We start from the raw sequence: 15,801 nt of genomic DNA on the forward strand, positions 1-15,801 counted from the left end.
GATCAGCACAAATATATCATGCTTGAAGCTTGCGGTCCATTGTGGTGGCAATGGACTTGTGAAGATATGCTGAAGAGTGGCTCACCCATGGTGAGTATGGGAGAGCAATCAACTAGTCTTCATCAAGCCAAAGCAACCAAGAAAGGTGGTCCATCTTGAGGAAGTCAAGATCATCATCATCTAGCTCAAGAGGTCGAGGTGCAAGGTATAGGTTTGCCCTTGATAGGTTTTCTGTTTTAGGATAGTATGTTGTACTGTTAAGGGGGGCTCTCAAGTGAGTAGCTTGATCGTATCGTTCGTTGAGAGCTCAAACCATTTGCATCCTTGCATCATACTTCTTGGTTCTTATTTGGTGTTTCTCTTTGAGAGTTTTAGAGCTTATGGTCATCTTCATGACAAGCTCGAGTTCATCGAAAACGGAGTCCATATGCATCTACTATGATATTTTCGATGTTGGAGCTTTTGCCGGTTCTTCATTCATAGAGGTCTCACATCTCTATATCATTGGCATTTTCATATCTGCATGGTCTTAAGATTGGGTTTGCTCGATTCGGAGCTCGTATGCGAAAGTTATGGCTGTTTCAGTGGCGAGCGGTAGTACCGCTGGACCTAGCGGTAGTACCGCTGGCCCTAGCGGTAGTACCGCTAGAGCTGGCGGTAGTACCGCTGGCCCAGCGGTAGTACCGCCCCTGGTCAGCGGTAGTACCGCTCCAGGACTTTAATACCGTCATCTTTGCGGCTGTACTACGTCGGACTTTTTGCGAAGACTTTCTTGGCGGTGGTTGGCCCGGTAGTATCTTTGCGCTACCATGGGCTTAGCGGTAGTACCGCTACAGCTAGCGGTAGTACCGCTGGAGGGTCAGCGGTAGTACCGCTACAGCCAACGGTAGTACCGCTGGGCTCGAGCTGTAAGTGGGGATAACGGTGTGATTCCTTCCCCCACTATATAAAGGGGGTTTTCTTCCCCCTTGGACCCATCCATCCGTTGAGCTCATGTTCTACCTGCATTGTTGACCTTCTTAGAGCTTGCTAACTCTCAATCCCTCCAATGATTCTTGCTTGTTCTTGAGGGAAAAGAGAGAGGAGATCTAGATCCACATCTCCACCAATCACTTTCTCCTCTATGTGAGGGGAACCCCTTGGATCTAGATCTTGGAGTTCTTTGTGAGCTCCTTGGTCTTCCTCTCATATTTCTCCATAGCTTTTGTTGTTGTGGAGGGATTTGAGTGTGAGGGACTTGACCACTTTGTGTGTTCTTGCCATTGCATTTGTTGCATCAGTTTGAGTTCTCCATGGTAATACGTGGAAGTGAGAAGTTGAGAAGCTTATTACCTTTGGTACTTAGTATCCTAGATATTGTTCTTTGTGGATGCTTTGGCGTCCTAGAAGCTTGGTGGTGTCTCGGAGCTCAATCATTGTGGTGTAAAGCTCCGGGCAAGCGTCGGGGTCTCCAATTAGGTTGTGGAGATTGCCCCGAGCAATTTGTACGGGTACCGGTGACCGCCCCAAGGTTCGCCATTTGTACGGGTTCGGTGACCACCCTCAAGAGTCCCTTAGTGGAATCACGACATCTTGCATTGTGCGAGGGCGTGAGGAGATTACAGTGGCCTTAGTGGCATCTTGGGGAGCATTGTGCCTCCACACCGCTACAACGGAGATTAGCATCCGCAAGGGTGTGAACTTCGGGATACATGATCGTCTCCGCGTGCCTCGGTTATCTCTTACCCAAACCCTTTACTTATGCACTTTACTTTGTGATAGCCATATTGTTTATTGTCATATATCTTGCTATCACTTAGTTGTTTATCTTGCTTAGCATAAGTTGTTGGTGCACATACGTGAGCCTAGTTGTTTGTAGGTTTTGTGCTTGATAAATTAAACGTTAGTTTTATTCCGCATTTGTTCAAGCCTAAACCGTAATTATTATAAAACGCATATTCACCCCCTAGGCGACATCCACGTCCTTTCATACATTCCATTTAAGATTTCGGTTTTGTTTTATTTGTTTAAGCTTATGATGTTATAAAGCGGTAGTATCGCCACCTTGTCAAATGTGGGTAACTGGTGTAGTGGTGTTGTCGCCCGAGCGGGAGCTAGGTGGTCACAGGTTCGAATCCGGCATTTTTAATATTTTTCGCAAAGGATATTCCATGATTAAATATAGTGGCAGGGGTCTTTGTGCAAAAATACATGGCACATGTCACCTGACATGCGGGCTAGGTCTATCAGATATGTGGTCAATACGCGAGATTTTGGTTTTGTTTTATTTGTTTAAGCTTATGATGTTATAAAGCGGTAGTATCGCCACCTTGTCAAATGTGGGTAACTGGTGTAGTGGTGTTGTCGCTGGAGCGGGAGCTAGGTGGTCACAGGTTCGAATCCGGCATTTTTAATATTTTTGCAAAGGATATTCCATGATTAAATATAGTGGCAGGGGTCTTTGTGCAAAAATACATGGCACATGTCACATGACATGCGGGCCAGGTCTGTCAAATATGTGGTCAATACGCGAGATTTCGGTTTTGTTTTATTTGTTTAAGCTTATGATGTTATAAAGCGGTAGTATCGCCCCTTCTCAAATGTGGGTAACTAGTGTAGTGGCGTTGTCGCCCGAGCGGGAACTAGGTGGTCACAGGTTCGAATCCAGCATTTTTAATATTATCGCAAAGGATATTCCATGATTAAATATAGTGGCAGGGGTCTTTGTGCAAAAATACATGGCACATGTCACCTGACATGCGGGTCAGGTCTATCAGATATGTGGTCAATACGCGAGATTTCGGCTTTGTTTTATTTGTTTAAGCTTATGATGTTATAAAGCGGTAGTATCGCCACCTTGTCAGATGTGGGTAACTGGTGGAGTGGCATTGTCGCCCGAGCTGGAGCTAGGTGGTCACAGGTTCGAATCCGACATTTTTAATATTTTCGCAAAGGATATTCCATGATTAAATATAGTGGCAGGGGTCTTTACGCAAAAATACATGGCACATGTCACCTGACATGCGGGCCAGGTCTTTCAGATATGTGGTCAATACGCGAGATTTCATTTTTTTTATTTGTTTAAGCTTATGATGTTATAAAGCGGTAGTATCGCCACCTTGTCAAATCTGGGTAACTGGTGGAGTGGCGTTGTCGCCTGAGCTGGAGCTAGGTGGTCACAGGTTCGAATCCGACATTTTTAATATTTTCGCAAAGGATATTCCATGATTAAATATAGTGGCAGGGATCTTTGTGCAAAAATACATGGCACATGTCACCTGACATGCGGGCCAGGTCTGTCAGATATGTGGTCAATACGCGTTTATACGCGTGTCAGCCCGTATTGCAACAATTAGTCTGTGAAATGGTAGTGACGTGCAAATTTTATGACTATTGGTACCAATCCGTTACGACGTGTCCAAGTGTGGTAGTGGCCTGCAATTATCTCAGAATAGAGGATTAACTTTGTTCTGAATCAAACTTTCTGAAGTGCTAGTGGCAGGGGTCTTTGTGCAAAAATACATGGCACATGTCACCTGACATGCGGGCCAGGTCTGTCAGATATGTGGTCAATACGCGTTTATACGCCTGTCAACCCGTATTGCAACAATTAGTCTGTGAAATCGTACCGACATGCAAATTTTATGACTATTGATACCAATCCGTTACGACGTGCCCAAGTGTAGTAGTGGTGTGCAATTATCTCAGAATAGAGGATTAACTTTGTTCTGAATCAAACTTTCTGAAGTGCTAGTGGCAGGGGTCTTTGTGCAAAAATACATGGCACATGTCACCTGACATGCGGGCCAGGTCTGTCAGATATGTGGTCAATACGCGTTTATACGCGTGTCAGCCCGTATTGCAACAATTAGTCTCTGAAATGGTACCGACATGCAAATTTTATGACTATTGATACCAATCCGTTACTACATGCCAAAGTGTAGTAGTGGTGTGCAATTATCTCAGAATAGAGGATTAACTTTGTTCTGAACCAAACTTTCTGAAGTGCTAGTGGCAGGGGTCTTTGTGCAAAAATACATGGCACATGTCACCTGACATGCGGGCCAGGTCTGTCAGATATGTGGTCAATACGCCTTTATACGCGTGTCACCCGTATTGCAACAATTAGTCTCTGAAATGGTACCGACATGCAAATTTTATGACTATTGATACCAATCCGTTACGACGTGCCCAAGTGTAGTAGTGGTGTGCAATTATCTCAGAATAGAGGATTAACTTTGTTCTGAATCAAACTTTCTGAAGTGCTAGTGGCACGGGTCTTTGTGCAAAAATACATGGCACATGTCACGTGACATGCGGGCCAGGTCTGTCAGATATGTGGTCAATACGCGTTTATATGCGTGTCAGCCGTATTGCAACAATTAGTCTCTGAAATGGTACCGACATGCAAATTTTATGACTATTGATACCAATCCGTTACGACGTGCCCAAGTGTAGTAGTGGTGTGCTATTATCTCAGAATAGAGGATTAACTTTGTTCTGAATCAAACTTTTTGAAGTGCTAGTGGCAGGGGTCTTTGTGCAAAAATACATGGCACATGTCACCTGACATGCGGGTCAGGTCTGTCAGATATGTGGTCAATACGCGTTTATACGCAATTAGTCTCTGAAATGGTATCGACATGCAAATTTTATGAGTGCTGATACCAATCCGTTACGACGTGGCCAAGTGTAGTAGTGGTGTGCAATTATCTCAGAATAAAGGATTAACTTTGTTCTGAATCAAACTTTCTGAAGTTGCACTCTGCATATTGGCTTTGTCCTGAAGTTTGATCAAGCATGTAGAAAAAATATTAACATCTACTTTCTTTGTATCTAAATATTTGTAGTTAAAAAAACTAGACTAGTTTTCTTCAACTACAAGTATTCAGGTACAGAAAGAATAGAGCGCAAATAGGTACTCCTTGTGTAAACTAATATAAAAGTATTTAAATCACTATTTTGGTGATCTAAACGCTCTTATATTAGTCTACGGAGGGAGTATAATATATAAAATATATTCCACGATGAATCTAGTAACATGTATTGATATTGTAAAGCTTCATATTTATTCTACAACTTTGATTAAACTTTTTAAAATATGACCTCAAATAAAACTAAAAATGCATGGATGGAAGAATTGTAGAATTCCTTTGAAGTAAAAGAAGACCTGAAAATCTGAAATGGCCATGCTCTATTTCTGCCTTGTTAAAAGTCTGAAGGAACGCATGGGGACACAAGACCCGCCAGCGGGGCAGCGGCCTGCCGCGCGCGGCGGCGACGGGTGCGCGGCCTTCCCTCCCCCCTCCGAATCTAACCACCACCCACCGCCTTCGCGCGCGAAATCCCTCCTCCCCTTTGCGCCGCCGCCAACCGCACATCCCGGCAGGAACCTATCCAGCTCCGCCGGGACAATCCCCCAAGCTTTCGCGGAGCTAGCAGGAGGCGAAGCCCGGGCACCATCCACCCATGGGCGCCGGCGAATAGCTCGCCGGAACCAGCGCGCGCGGCGGCGTCCCGCCCCGGCCCCCCGGGGCCTTCCTCCCCTCTCTTCTGCTCTCCCGGCATGATATATGGCCAAGCCGAGGAGGAACGCCCGCCCTGACGCGAGGCCCGACCGGAGCTAGCGTCTCCGGGCCCGGCCGTGCTCTTCGTCCGTCGGTCCCGCCGTGTTACTTGTCTTCTCCTCCGCTTTGAGAGGCTGTGGGTGTCCGAGGACGGCGGCGGTTTTTCCAACTAGCGAGTGGCCGCCGGCCTGCCATTTTCCGCCGGGAGGCGCTCGCGTAGCCATGGGTGGCGCGCGGTGGGGACCCCTGCTGCTCTTCCTACTCGTCGTGCTTCTCCAGGCGGACGCATGGGGCGGCTCGGCACCGCTCAACGGAGAAGGTAACTGACAATGCCATGTGGCAGGCGGTTCACACGACCGATCAGATCAATGCTAGTGGTTTGTGCCCGGATGATTCGTGACTGTTGCGGGTGTGTGTGATGTATTCTGCAATCGTGTTCATGTGCCAGGATTGGCTTTGCTGGAGCTGAGAGCGAGGGTGGAGGGAGATCCCCACAGAGTCTTCGACGACTGGGATCCCATGGACGGCAATCCCTGCAGCTGGTCCGGCGTCCAATGCTCCGACGGCAAGGTGGAGATTCTGTAAGTCTGTTGTTTTCTCTATTTCTTTTCTTACAAATATTAACGCAATGCCTCCACATGATTACTTTAAGTGCCGAATTTTGTAATTGCCTGCATTGTTCAATCCATATCCGTGTCAAATTTATGTCAGGAAATAGTTTCTTTCCTCGTTCAAATTAAGATGTTTACAAATCATTTGTGCCAATACGATTAGCTAAGGTAGTGTATTAATTGTTTACAAACCATGTACCTTTAGTTCTTATTTTCTTCAACATATAGGAATTTAACAGGTCATGAACTGGCTGGAACTCTCGCACCTGAGATTGGAAGCCTACAACGTCTAAGATCACTGTGAGTATTTTACCTACACTTATCTGGATTATAAGAGGTTAATTTGGAATCCCATTGTTTGGTGCTTATATTTCTGTATGATAGCTTATTCGATCAGGATAATTCTGAGTCACAAATGGTTGCATTTGCAAGCATTGCATGTCTCACTTACAGCCTTACTGGTTTCGAAAAATCATGCAGAAAAGCATGGACATGCATTACGCTATATCATGTGCACCTAGAAACTTCCATTATAAGTTATGAGTTTTTGTACCTTGTACAAAAGCAAAAGGACATAAATGAACAGTATCGGGTACTATTCAGCATTCACTTATCTCCTTGCTTATTTCGTACAGTAAAAAATGATGATAGTTTCCGATGAAATTTCTAGATACTGCTTTCGTTTGATCAATATTATTTGAAATCCACGTGTTGGATGATATTGGCTTAATTCTTATTTCTGTCTAGTTTACTTCCAAAGAACAATTTCCATGGGCAAATCCCCAGAGAGTTTGGAGGGTTATCTGCCCTTGAAGTACTGGATTTGAGTGCCAACAACTTGGATGGAACAATTCCAAAAGAACTAGGGACGATGCCACTACTCAAACAGCTGTAAGGCCAATTGCATCATTTGTGATCTCTTCTTTGCTTCATAGAATGAAGTACCATTGTGTTTCAGATCACTTCATAATAATCAGTTCCAAGAAGGCGTCTCATCTTTCAACATACAAGATGGAGCTGCTAAGCAGACATGCTGCTTGAGCAGAAAACTAGGTTGCTGGTAAGTGGCTACATGGATGTGCCCGGCACTACTTTTGTGGTCACTCAACTTAGCCTTGAAATTTTCATAGGCTTAATTTCTGAAAGTTTTGTTTTACATCCTAACAGATCTTCGTTTTACAGGCTGGGGTCTCAGAATTGGATTTCTTTCAACGTCCTCCGTGAGAAATACTGCAACAATCTACCAAGTAATTGGGCGTTTTCAGGATGTAGACTCAACACTTTTTAGTCTGATGTGTTACACATCATTAAACATTTCATTTTGTCTGTCAGGTTTTACTGAGTCACACATCATGCAGAATTTGCAGTCCTTAGCAAGCGCGATGCACCGCAGGCTGCTTGGTGAAGCTGGCAATCTGCCTGCTCTTTCAGGGAATACTGACCCGGGAAATTCAACAGGAATCGAGAGACCTGCTGATGTTCTATCTCTAGGGACTGGTTCATTTCCTGCGTTCCCAAAGCCGGATGGCCAAATCCTGATGCCTTCGGTTCCAGAATCCGTTGAGAACGTTGATGCTGCAACACCGAAACAGGTGCCTGCCGCAGTGACCCAATCAGCCGACAAAGAGTCATCTGATGCGAAGTATGGCATTTGGACTTATGTCCTCATATTTCTAGCTGCAATACTGCTCATTAGCCTGATTATTGCGCCGATCTTGGTCTGCCGGAAGCGAGGAGATGGATCGATAGCCCCCTGGAAAACAGGGCTAAGCGGCCAACTTCGGAAGGCATTTGTAACAGGTAATTGTTCTAATTATCCTACCAGCTTTTATTGTTTATGAAGGCAATATATCTCATGAAAGAAACATAAGAAATACGTACATGCATAGCCTGACAATAGAACATGTGGGTCTTCTGTGATACAGTTTGTATTTTAGATGCACCGGATATTCTTACTTTGAACTGGTACATGATGAACTGAGGACGCTAGTGCTTCCATTATATTTGTTGAGATGCCATTGCCTCCAGGTAATACAATTTAACGTTGGGTAACTCAATTCTTTCATTCAGGTGTTCCAAAGCTAAACAGGCCAGAACTCGAAGCCGCTTGCGAGGATTTCAGCAACATCCTCAATGCTCAACCTAGCTGTACTGTGTTCAAGGGGACATTATCTAGCGGGGTTGAGATTTGTGTTGTCTCCACTTCCATTTCATCAATCAATGAGTGGTCCAAGAGTTCAGAAACGTTCTTCAGAAAAAAGGTGACTCCGAACATCTTCTAGCAGCCAACATAAACAAGTTGCAAGTGGTCAAAAGCGTGAGTTTTAGTAATAACCTTTCTAATCACTTCATTCCCTTTGTGTAGATAGATACACTGTCAAGAGTCAACCACAAGAACTTTGTCAATCTCCTCGGCTATTGCATAGAAAATAAACCCTTCATGAGGATGATGGTGTACGAGTATGCTCCGAATGGAACTCTTTCTGAGCATCTTCATCGTAAGGAATTTTACTTTCGCATTACCTCCTTGCGCATAAGCTACGTATACTCTGTATATCCGCCTGCAAACTGAATTACTAACCTTGCAGTCAAGGTGTTTGAGGATCTCGACTGGGCCGCGAGGATGAGGATCATCATGGGCCTGGCGTATTGCCTCCAGTACATGCACCATGAGCTCGATCCGCCTGTGGCGATAAACGATATACGCTCTGACGCAATCTTTATGACAGATGACTATGCTGCTAAGGTATCCATTTGAAGGAAATCAGTTTTTTCTTCTTCTGAAACACGGGGTTCAGTGGAGGCATGATTCATTAATAAGCTACTACCACATTATAATTAACACAACATTGATTGAGATGGACACTGGTTTACAGATTGCTGATGTTGGCATGTGGAAAGAAGTCGCGGACAGAGCAAAGGCTGCAAAGCAGGACTGCAGCAGCCGCTCTGAACTTCCTCCCGATCTGGCGGGCAGTGTCTTCTGCTTTGGCACGCTTGCGCTTGAGATCATATCCGGAAAGCTTCCTGAACCAAATGACCATGATCCGACCTGCATCTGGGTATGCACGATGAGCAAAACCGCGCAATCCCAAACTTAATTTCCAACAACATTGCATTTGTACAACTGTGATCTTCTTTTCCGCCGTGCAGGCTGCCGAGCATCTCAAAGCCAAGAATTATGGGGAGCTCGTCGACACTGTGCTCGAGGAACACAAGGCCAACGAGCTGGAGGCCGTCTGCGAGGTGATCGAGGAGTGCACCGACCCTGACCCGGCGCAGCGGCCAGCAATGCGAGACGTGACGGGAAAGCTCAGGGAAGTTCTTGGCGTCTCGCCGGAGGCGGCGGCGCCACGGCTCTCGCCCCTCTGGTGGGCTGAACTCGAGTTACTGTCCATAAAGTCGAACTAGTAGGATTGCTGCTGCTGCATATGTATACCATTTGTTTGGGTGAGCACCAACGTGCCGTGTAACATCATCCCTCTTGATCCTACGAACAGTTTCGCTGTAAACTTTTGCTGAACGCTGTGATCATCACCCGTACGTGCAGGGAAAAGGTTGTAAATGACAGATGTGATGCAGCTAATGTACATGTTGATCTTCTTTACTCAAGATGAGGGAATACCATGGACATATGTACTACTGAGTATTTATTTGTTTTATTATTAATTTTTATATCGGTGTAGAAAACCGAACAAATTCCTGAATCTTCAGACGTTTAGTTTCTTAAATGCTAAACTAGGTCTAACCAATGCACATCATAAGTTTGCATGACAATTCGACCATTTCAAATATGTTCTTTTCTTGCATCATTGCATGTCTCTCTGTTGCTCGGTGAAAACGCGCACCAATTATTGAGAAGCTACTCACCCGCCAAATATTTGCATGTACAAATTATGGAATTCAGATGATATTTTTAATCTAGCTTGTTGCAAATCATGCACTCGACACCTGGCACAACCATGACCTACAGCTACACCAAACTGGGCATTCATGTGTATGTGTGGCCAAAAAAAGAAGTGACACTACTAAAATTTAGCGTCAAACTTATGTCCAATCGATGAGCATCTTCATGTGACAACCAGACAGTAATGGTGAAAGAAATATATTGCGATCAACATATGGTCGGTGAAGGAACAGCGCGATCTCATCCACGGCTGAAACAAAAAATACACCACAGAGACCCATTGAAAAGAATTGGCCACGCAAGGATGGAACGGGATGGATTGGATGTGGGTTACTGATTAATCAACATCTGAATGTGACATGTGTTTCAAGAAGAAGAAAACTGAATGTGACATGGTGAGTGCTGCATTCTCTGGCCCTGTTCGGAGACGCTCCCTCCACAGCTTCGGGAGCAGAGCTGGCGGTCAAAACAAGAGAGCTGCAGTTTCCTAGCTCCGCCGGTTCATGGAGCTGGTGGATTACCGAACAGAGCCAGCCTGTATCAAGTTTCAGCCAACCAAATACGGCACCTGACGTTTGTGGCAACCCAATATTACCAAGAGACTAAACTAGGTCAATGCTCTGGAAGATTCTCACCACCGTCGATTTGTCAGCCAGAAAATAAAAGGATGTAGACCTATTTGCCAGAGAAAGAAGACAAGTGCCACATGAATGCATATGTGGCCCTGCTTCTGATCACGCAAAACCGGGAATTTTACAAGTCAAGAATTGATGTAAATGAAGAAATAAAATGACGCAAAAAAAAGTTACTGAATCAAACGGCGACAGTAGTATACACAGTACAGATTAACAAGCCCACAAACACACATATGAAATGCAGAGCAAGGTTTCATTCTCACACAAGAAAAAAGAGAGCAGGCCAGGTTGGTATAAGTTGCATCCAGATCACGCAAGTTGTGGAGCAACGACGGCCAAACCACCCCAGAAACATATGCCTCATCACATGCATTGTTGCACTCTCAACCCAGCAACCGGGCCGATTACGGAAAACCTAACATCTTTCTCAGAGACATCAACCGTGATGGCCACATGCGCGGCTCAAGCCAAGTGGTCACCGGGCCAACACCTCATCCGCCCCACATCTTGTTAAACAAGGCAATCATGGACACACCATTCAATTACTACTGTTCACACAATGCACCAGCAGCAATTGCCGCCCCGAAAGGCTCATGTAATTGTTGCACAGAAAGATGGAAGGATGGGATGAAGGCCAGGATGTGTGGATGGATGGATGTATTCAGAGCAGGCCAGTGATGAGGCTCCCCTGCCTACAAATAGCACCAGAAACCACAGCCATCCAACACAATGTACCAGGCTTTATTTTTAGGCGGCCTGTTCCAGCTCCAGAGAGAAGGGCAAGCTCCTGGCCTCATGTCGCGAGGAAAGCTCTAGCCACCGCAGACTATTCTTCTCTCCCGCCATCCTCTCCATCATCCTTGGAGGATTCTGAGAAAACAGACCAGTCGTGTATTAGTTTTCCCCCCAATCACAGCGCGCTCTCGCCCTTCACCTCTCCTCCCTCTCGGGGAGGGAGGAACACAGAGGGACGAAGTGGCGCAGAGTAGACGCTTGTGAATAGCCAATTTTTTTACCTCCAGTTTGCTGCTGCTCTTGTGCCCAAGAATCCGATAAGATGGAGAGGAAGTCCACCATCCTCATGAACCGGTATGAGCTTGGCCGTATGCTCGGGCAGGGCACCTTCGCCAAGGTGTACCATGCGCGGAGCCTTGCCACCAACCAGAGCGTCGCCATCAAGGTCATTGACAAGGAGAAGGTGTTGCGTGTCGGCATGATTGACCAGATCAAGCGGGAGATCTCCATCATGCGCCTCGTTCGCCATCCAAACATCGTCCAGCTGCACGAGGTCATGGCCAGCAAGAGCAAGATATACTTTGCGATGGAGTATGTCCGGGGCGGCGAGCTCTTTGCCAGGGTAGCCAAGGGTCGGCTCAAGGAAGATGCTGCAAGGAAGTACTTTCAACAATTGATAGGGGCTGTGGACTTCTGCCACAGCCGTGATGTCTATCACCGGGACCTCAAGCCGGAGAACCTTCTCGTGGATGAGCATGGAAACCTCAAGGTGTCCGACTTCGGGTTGAGTGCCCTCAAAGAGTGTCAGAAGCAAGATGGCCTGCTGCACACAACCTGTGGCACACCTGCATATGTTGCGCCGGAGATAATCAACAAGAAGGGCTATGATGGAGAAAAGGCAGACATATGGTCTTGTGGTGTCATACTTTTTGTTCTGCTTGCCGGCTACCTCCCATTCCAAGACTCAAATTTGATGGAGATGTACCGGAAGATCAGCAAAGGTGATGTCAGGTATCCACAGTGGTTCAGTTCTGATGCCCGGAAGCTTCTATGCAGGCTGCTCGATCCAAATCCAAACACTAGGATCACCATGGATAAGCTGATTGAGCACCCATGGTTCAAGAAAGGGTACAAACCAGCAGTGATGCTGGGAACACCACGTGCCTCAAAGGATCTTAACGATGTCCAGGCTGCTTTCAGTACTGACCACAAGGATGGTGAAGGCAGCAGGGCAGAACAACCAAATAGCCCATTGAAGCCAGCAAGCTTGAATGCGTTTGACATAATCTCCCTCTCCAAAGGATTTGATCTTTCTGGCCTATTTGAGAAGGACCAAGAGCAGAAGTCAAACTCGCGGTTCATGACCCAAAAACCCGCATCAGCAATAGTGTCAAAGCTGGAGCAGATAGCTGAGACAGAGTCCTTCAAGGTGAAGAAGCAGGACGGACTTGTGACGCTGCAGGGATCCAAAGAAGGGAGAAAGGGGCAGCTTGCGATTGATGCGGAGATCTTTGAAGTGACTCCATCCTTCTATGTTGTTGAGGTGAAGAAGTCGGCAGGAGACACATTGGAGTACGAACGGTTCTGCAAAAAGGGCCTACGGCCTTCTCTCAAGGACATCTGCTGGAACGGTCCGTCAGAGGAAAAGCTTCCATTAGTATCGGAGTCAGTACCTCCAACTCCGTCCTCCAAGTCGACCAAAAGGAATGTCATTTAAGTGTGATATCTTCTGAGATGCAATTACAATCTATTCTCCTCTCTCTTTCTTCCCCCCTCAAAGAGCTGAGACTTTGCTCACTTGAGCATCATGCTTTAGGGCTCTTTGTTAATCTTTTTTGCAGTTTCCCTTTTGTGGTAGCAATTGTAGTATATGGATCTCCTGTTCTGTTCACCACTAGAAGCACAAAAGGTCACAGTAACACTCTTACAGTGTTGCTCTGGGACAAGCATACCATCACCTGCAATAAGAACCGAAGCTATTATAGGATGATTTAAGTAGTTTCATCTAAAATAATAAATCATAAACCACCGTGGAAGATAGCATAGAACAGATTCCTCTCTCTGTAATATTCCCGGTATGTTGTCTTGGGACTTGAGTACATCCTACTTGTTATGAAGTTAATACAGATGCATTAAACAAGTATCACGGATTTGATGGAGCGCAGAAATAAAATTCTGAAGTGCTCAACAATTATTTATTTACGTGTTATACTGAAATATACTAAAGCAGAAATAAATCACGGGACCAATATTATATATAACCTGTTAACCATCAAAGTTGCTCGTACAAAATAATCAACCTCTTCATTTGATGATGTTACAAATGCATGCAACTACCAGAAATGAATGATTCTAGTCAAACAACTTACTATAAGAAATCTTCAGCAGAAACAAGCCACAATCAACTTACATATAATCAAAATCATGTGAAATATACAAAGTGACATCACCAGGAGTCAAAGAAGCAGAGAACGTTTATCTTTGTTGTCCATACACGGAAATTATAAAATCACGGTCTTATGATGATATTAGTGACTTATACTGTTCTAATTGAGTGAACATTATCAAGCCAGTTGACATAAAAAACAACAAACTCCAGACGAAATTTGAACTGCATAGTTGGATGACCTTTCACCCACCCAAACTTCTTGATGTAACTTTGTTCGCGACAGATCCAAATCAGGAAAGAACCTTGAACCAAACTTGACAGAGGCGGATTGTATTGGAGAAGTCCACAGGGTAAATCAAGAATTAGATAGTTTAAAGAGCCCTTTTGCAAACCTGAAGACATAATACTCTTATGTATTTAAGACTGCCAACATATCACCTACTCAGGCAGTTACACTAACAGTTATTCATAGCCCTTAAAAAAAACTCTCCATGATACCATCAAATCTGCTATGCTCACTGAAATCACATAGAAAGCAAGAATAATACCATGTCTCCTGAAATGCTATAGCACAGATGTTATTAAGGAAGTGGATAATGTCCATACTAAAATCAACAGTGTCCCAAGATCTGGTCTAGAAGGAAACCTACATGGTAAACACACAAAAATTTAGCTGTCTAGTTGCTATCAAGAAAAGTTTTCCCATCGCTTTTAAATTCACCCTAGTTGCTGCAATAATCTGATAGAGCAACAACAAGAACCTAAGGATCCTAAAAATCCCTTGCAGCATGAAATAAATGTAGCTTTCACCATTGAAAGATCAATTCACGGAACCCTTAACTGCAAATCAAGAATCCCCATTTTGCATATGCTTATACTTGGCAAAAGTTGATCCTAAGCATCACAGAATCTTGAAAGGAAAAAAGCCCCAGAGTGTTTATATGTTACTTCAATCTGTGCAAACTTTTGAAGTAATAAAAGAGAAATGCTTTATAACTAGGAGAATGCTGCAACTCAGGTTTTACCAGTAAACTACCTATGGTTTGATGTGCGGTTCTACCAAATTACCACATGAACAGCGGACAAAAGAACATTGAAAGCTTTTCTGATAGAACTAATAACATGTAAATCATGGTGATCTCACGGCTCCATATCAAACAAAAGTGTAACAGGAGTATTATTATTCATCAGGCCACAGCTGAGCAGGTGGATTCAAGCTCGCATCATTCACAATTTCACATGGTAAAAAAAGGATGGTCATCGGTTAATGTTATCACAATACATTACATAAAACAGAATAAGTGGTACTATTTTTTCCCCCTTTCGCGAGTGGCAAGCCAACATCGCGAGAACCCTAACCAGCAAAGACGGCCCCACCTCCGAGGTCAGGGCTTCCCGACGGCGACGGCGCTCACCGGAGACGCGTCGGCTGCTACCAACACGGCGGAGTCGGAAGTGGCTGCGACCGCTGCTGCTTCTGCCGCGGCGGACGCCTCCTCCTGCTTGCGCTCGTGGTCGAGATACATGTTGATGGCCTTGGTGCAGATCACTGCGGTGCGGAGACAGAGGCGTTAAGCCCCGCCGGCTAAAGCATATGAGTACATGAATGTAAAACAGAGAGAGCAGGATGCGCACCGCCGGCGCCGATGAAGGAGAAGAAGCGGAGGACCGTGGTGGAGGCTTCGCCGGCGGCGGACATGGTGGTGGGGGAACTAGCCGGGGCTGCTTTGGACTGGGCTACGATTTCCGGGCTTATGTTCTCGGTTTTCTTTTCGGGATGTGTTGTTTGTGGGTGCGAGATACAGAGATGGGCCATCTCATGTAGTCGGCATTTCGCTTCAGCAACTTCTAAATGGGCTGGCCACATACGGCTCATGAACGCTGAAAATTATGTTTTCCATTTGAACATATTCCAAATAGGGCACTCATCTGTGCCGGCGCGCTTCGGCCGGTCACACACGAACCGTCAGATCGAACC

At 45.3% G+C, this 15,801-nt stretch overlaps 3 protein-coding genes across 4 annotated transcripts; 2 read left to right on the plus strand and 1 right to left on the minus strand.

Moving 5' to 3' along the window:
* The first annotated feature begins 5,217 nt into the window (after positions 1 to 5,217).
* On the plus strand, positions 5,218 to 9,769 carry LOC123443179 (protein MALE DISCOVERER 2-like). 2 transcript variants are annotated; one of them, XM_045119473.1, is made up of 12 exons: positions 5,218 to 5,865; positions 5,995 to 6,127; positions 6,386 to 6,457; positions 6,905 to 7,048; positions 7,116 to 7,217; positions 7,340 to 7,404; positions 7,490 to 7,957; positions 8,228 to 8,418; positions 8,523 to 8,655; positions 8,746 to 8,903; positions 9,034 to 9,219; positions 9,311 to 9,769. In XM_045119473.1, exons 1-12 carry the CDS (start codon positions 5,769 to 5,771, stop codon positions 9,566 to 9,568), a joined length of 2,007 nt encoding a protein of 668 aa, XP_044975408.1. In that variant the 5' UTR covers positions 5,218 to 5,768; the 3' UTR covers positions 9,569 to 9,769. The 2 variants fall into 2 exon arrangements, with proteins under 2 accessions (XP_044975408.1, XP_044975409.1); XM_045119474.1 differs by lacking the exon at positions 5,218 to 5,865 and having other exon boundaries at positions 6,093 to 6,127; positions 6,397 to 6,457.
* A 969-nt stretch (positions 9,770 to 10,738) lies between these two features.
* Positions 10,739 to 13,192, plus strand: LOC123443180 (CBL-interacting protein kinase 5). Its single transcript, XM_045119476.1, has one exon. The coding sequence runs from the start codon at positions 11,757 to 11,759 to the stop codon at positions 13,149 to 13,151; it is 1,395 nt and encodes a 464-aa protein (XP_044975411.1). The 5' UTR covers positions 10,739 to 11,756; the 3' UTR covers positions 13,152 to 13,192.
* Positions 13,193 to 14,976: 1,784 nt separating this feature from the next.
* LOC123443181 lies at positions 14,977 to 15,599 on the minus strand. The gene is made up of 2 exons (XM_045119477.1): positions 15,459 to 15,599; positions 14,977 to 15,372 (listed from the first exon to the last, which is right to left on the minus strand). Exons 1-2 carry the CDS (start codon positions 15,520 to 15,522, stop codon positions 15,209 to 15,211), a joined length of 228 nt encoding a protein of 75 aa, XP_044975412.1. The 5' UTR covers positions 15,523 to 15,599; the 3' UTR covers positions 14,977 to 15,208.
* Between the last annotated feature and the right edge of the window lie 202 nt (positions 15,600 to 15,801).

This window comes from Hordeum vulgare, chromosome 3H (assembly GCF_904849725.1).
Source record: "Hordeum vulgare subsp. vulgare chromosome 3H, MorexV3_pseudomolecules_assembly, whole genome shotgun sequence".
Taxonomy (NCBI): Eukaryota; Viridiplantae; Streptophyta; class Magnoliopsida; order Poales; family Poaceae; genus Hordeum; species Hordeum vulgare.

Excerpts from the sequence above, each read along its gene's own strand:
- LOC123443179 (XM_045119473.1), top strand. The coding sequence starts at position 5,769 with ATGGGTGGCGCGCGGTGGGGACCCCTGCTGCTCTTCCTACTCGTCGTG. Across the intron at positions 6,458-6,904 it reads CTACAACGTCTAAGATCACT|TTTACTTCCAAAGAACAATT; the intron begins GTGAGTATTTTA and ends ATTTCTGTCTAG. Across the intron at positions 9,220-9,310 it reads ATGATCCGACCTGCATCTGG|GCTGCCGAGCATCTCAAAGC; the intron begins GTATGCACGATG and ends TCCGCCGTGCAG.
- LOC123443180 (XM_045119476.1), top strand. The coding sequence starts at position 11,757 with ATGGAGAGGAAGTCCACCATCCTCATGAACCGGTATGAGCTTGGCCGT.
- LOC123443181 (XM_045119477.1), bottom strand. The coding sequence starts at position 15,522 with ATGTCCGCCGCCGGCGAAGCCTCCACCACGGTCCTCCGCTTCTTCTCC. Across the intron at positions 15,373-15,458 it reads CTCCTTCATCGGCGCCGGCG|TGATCTGCACCAAGGCCATC; the intron begins GTGCGCATCCTG and ends TCCGCACCGCAG.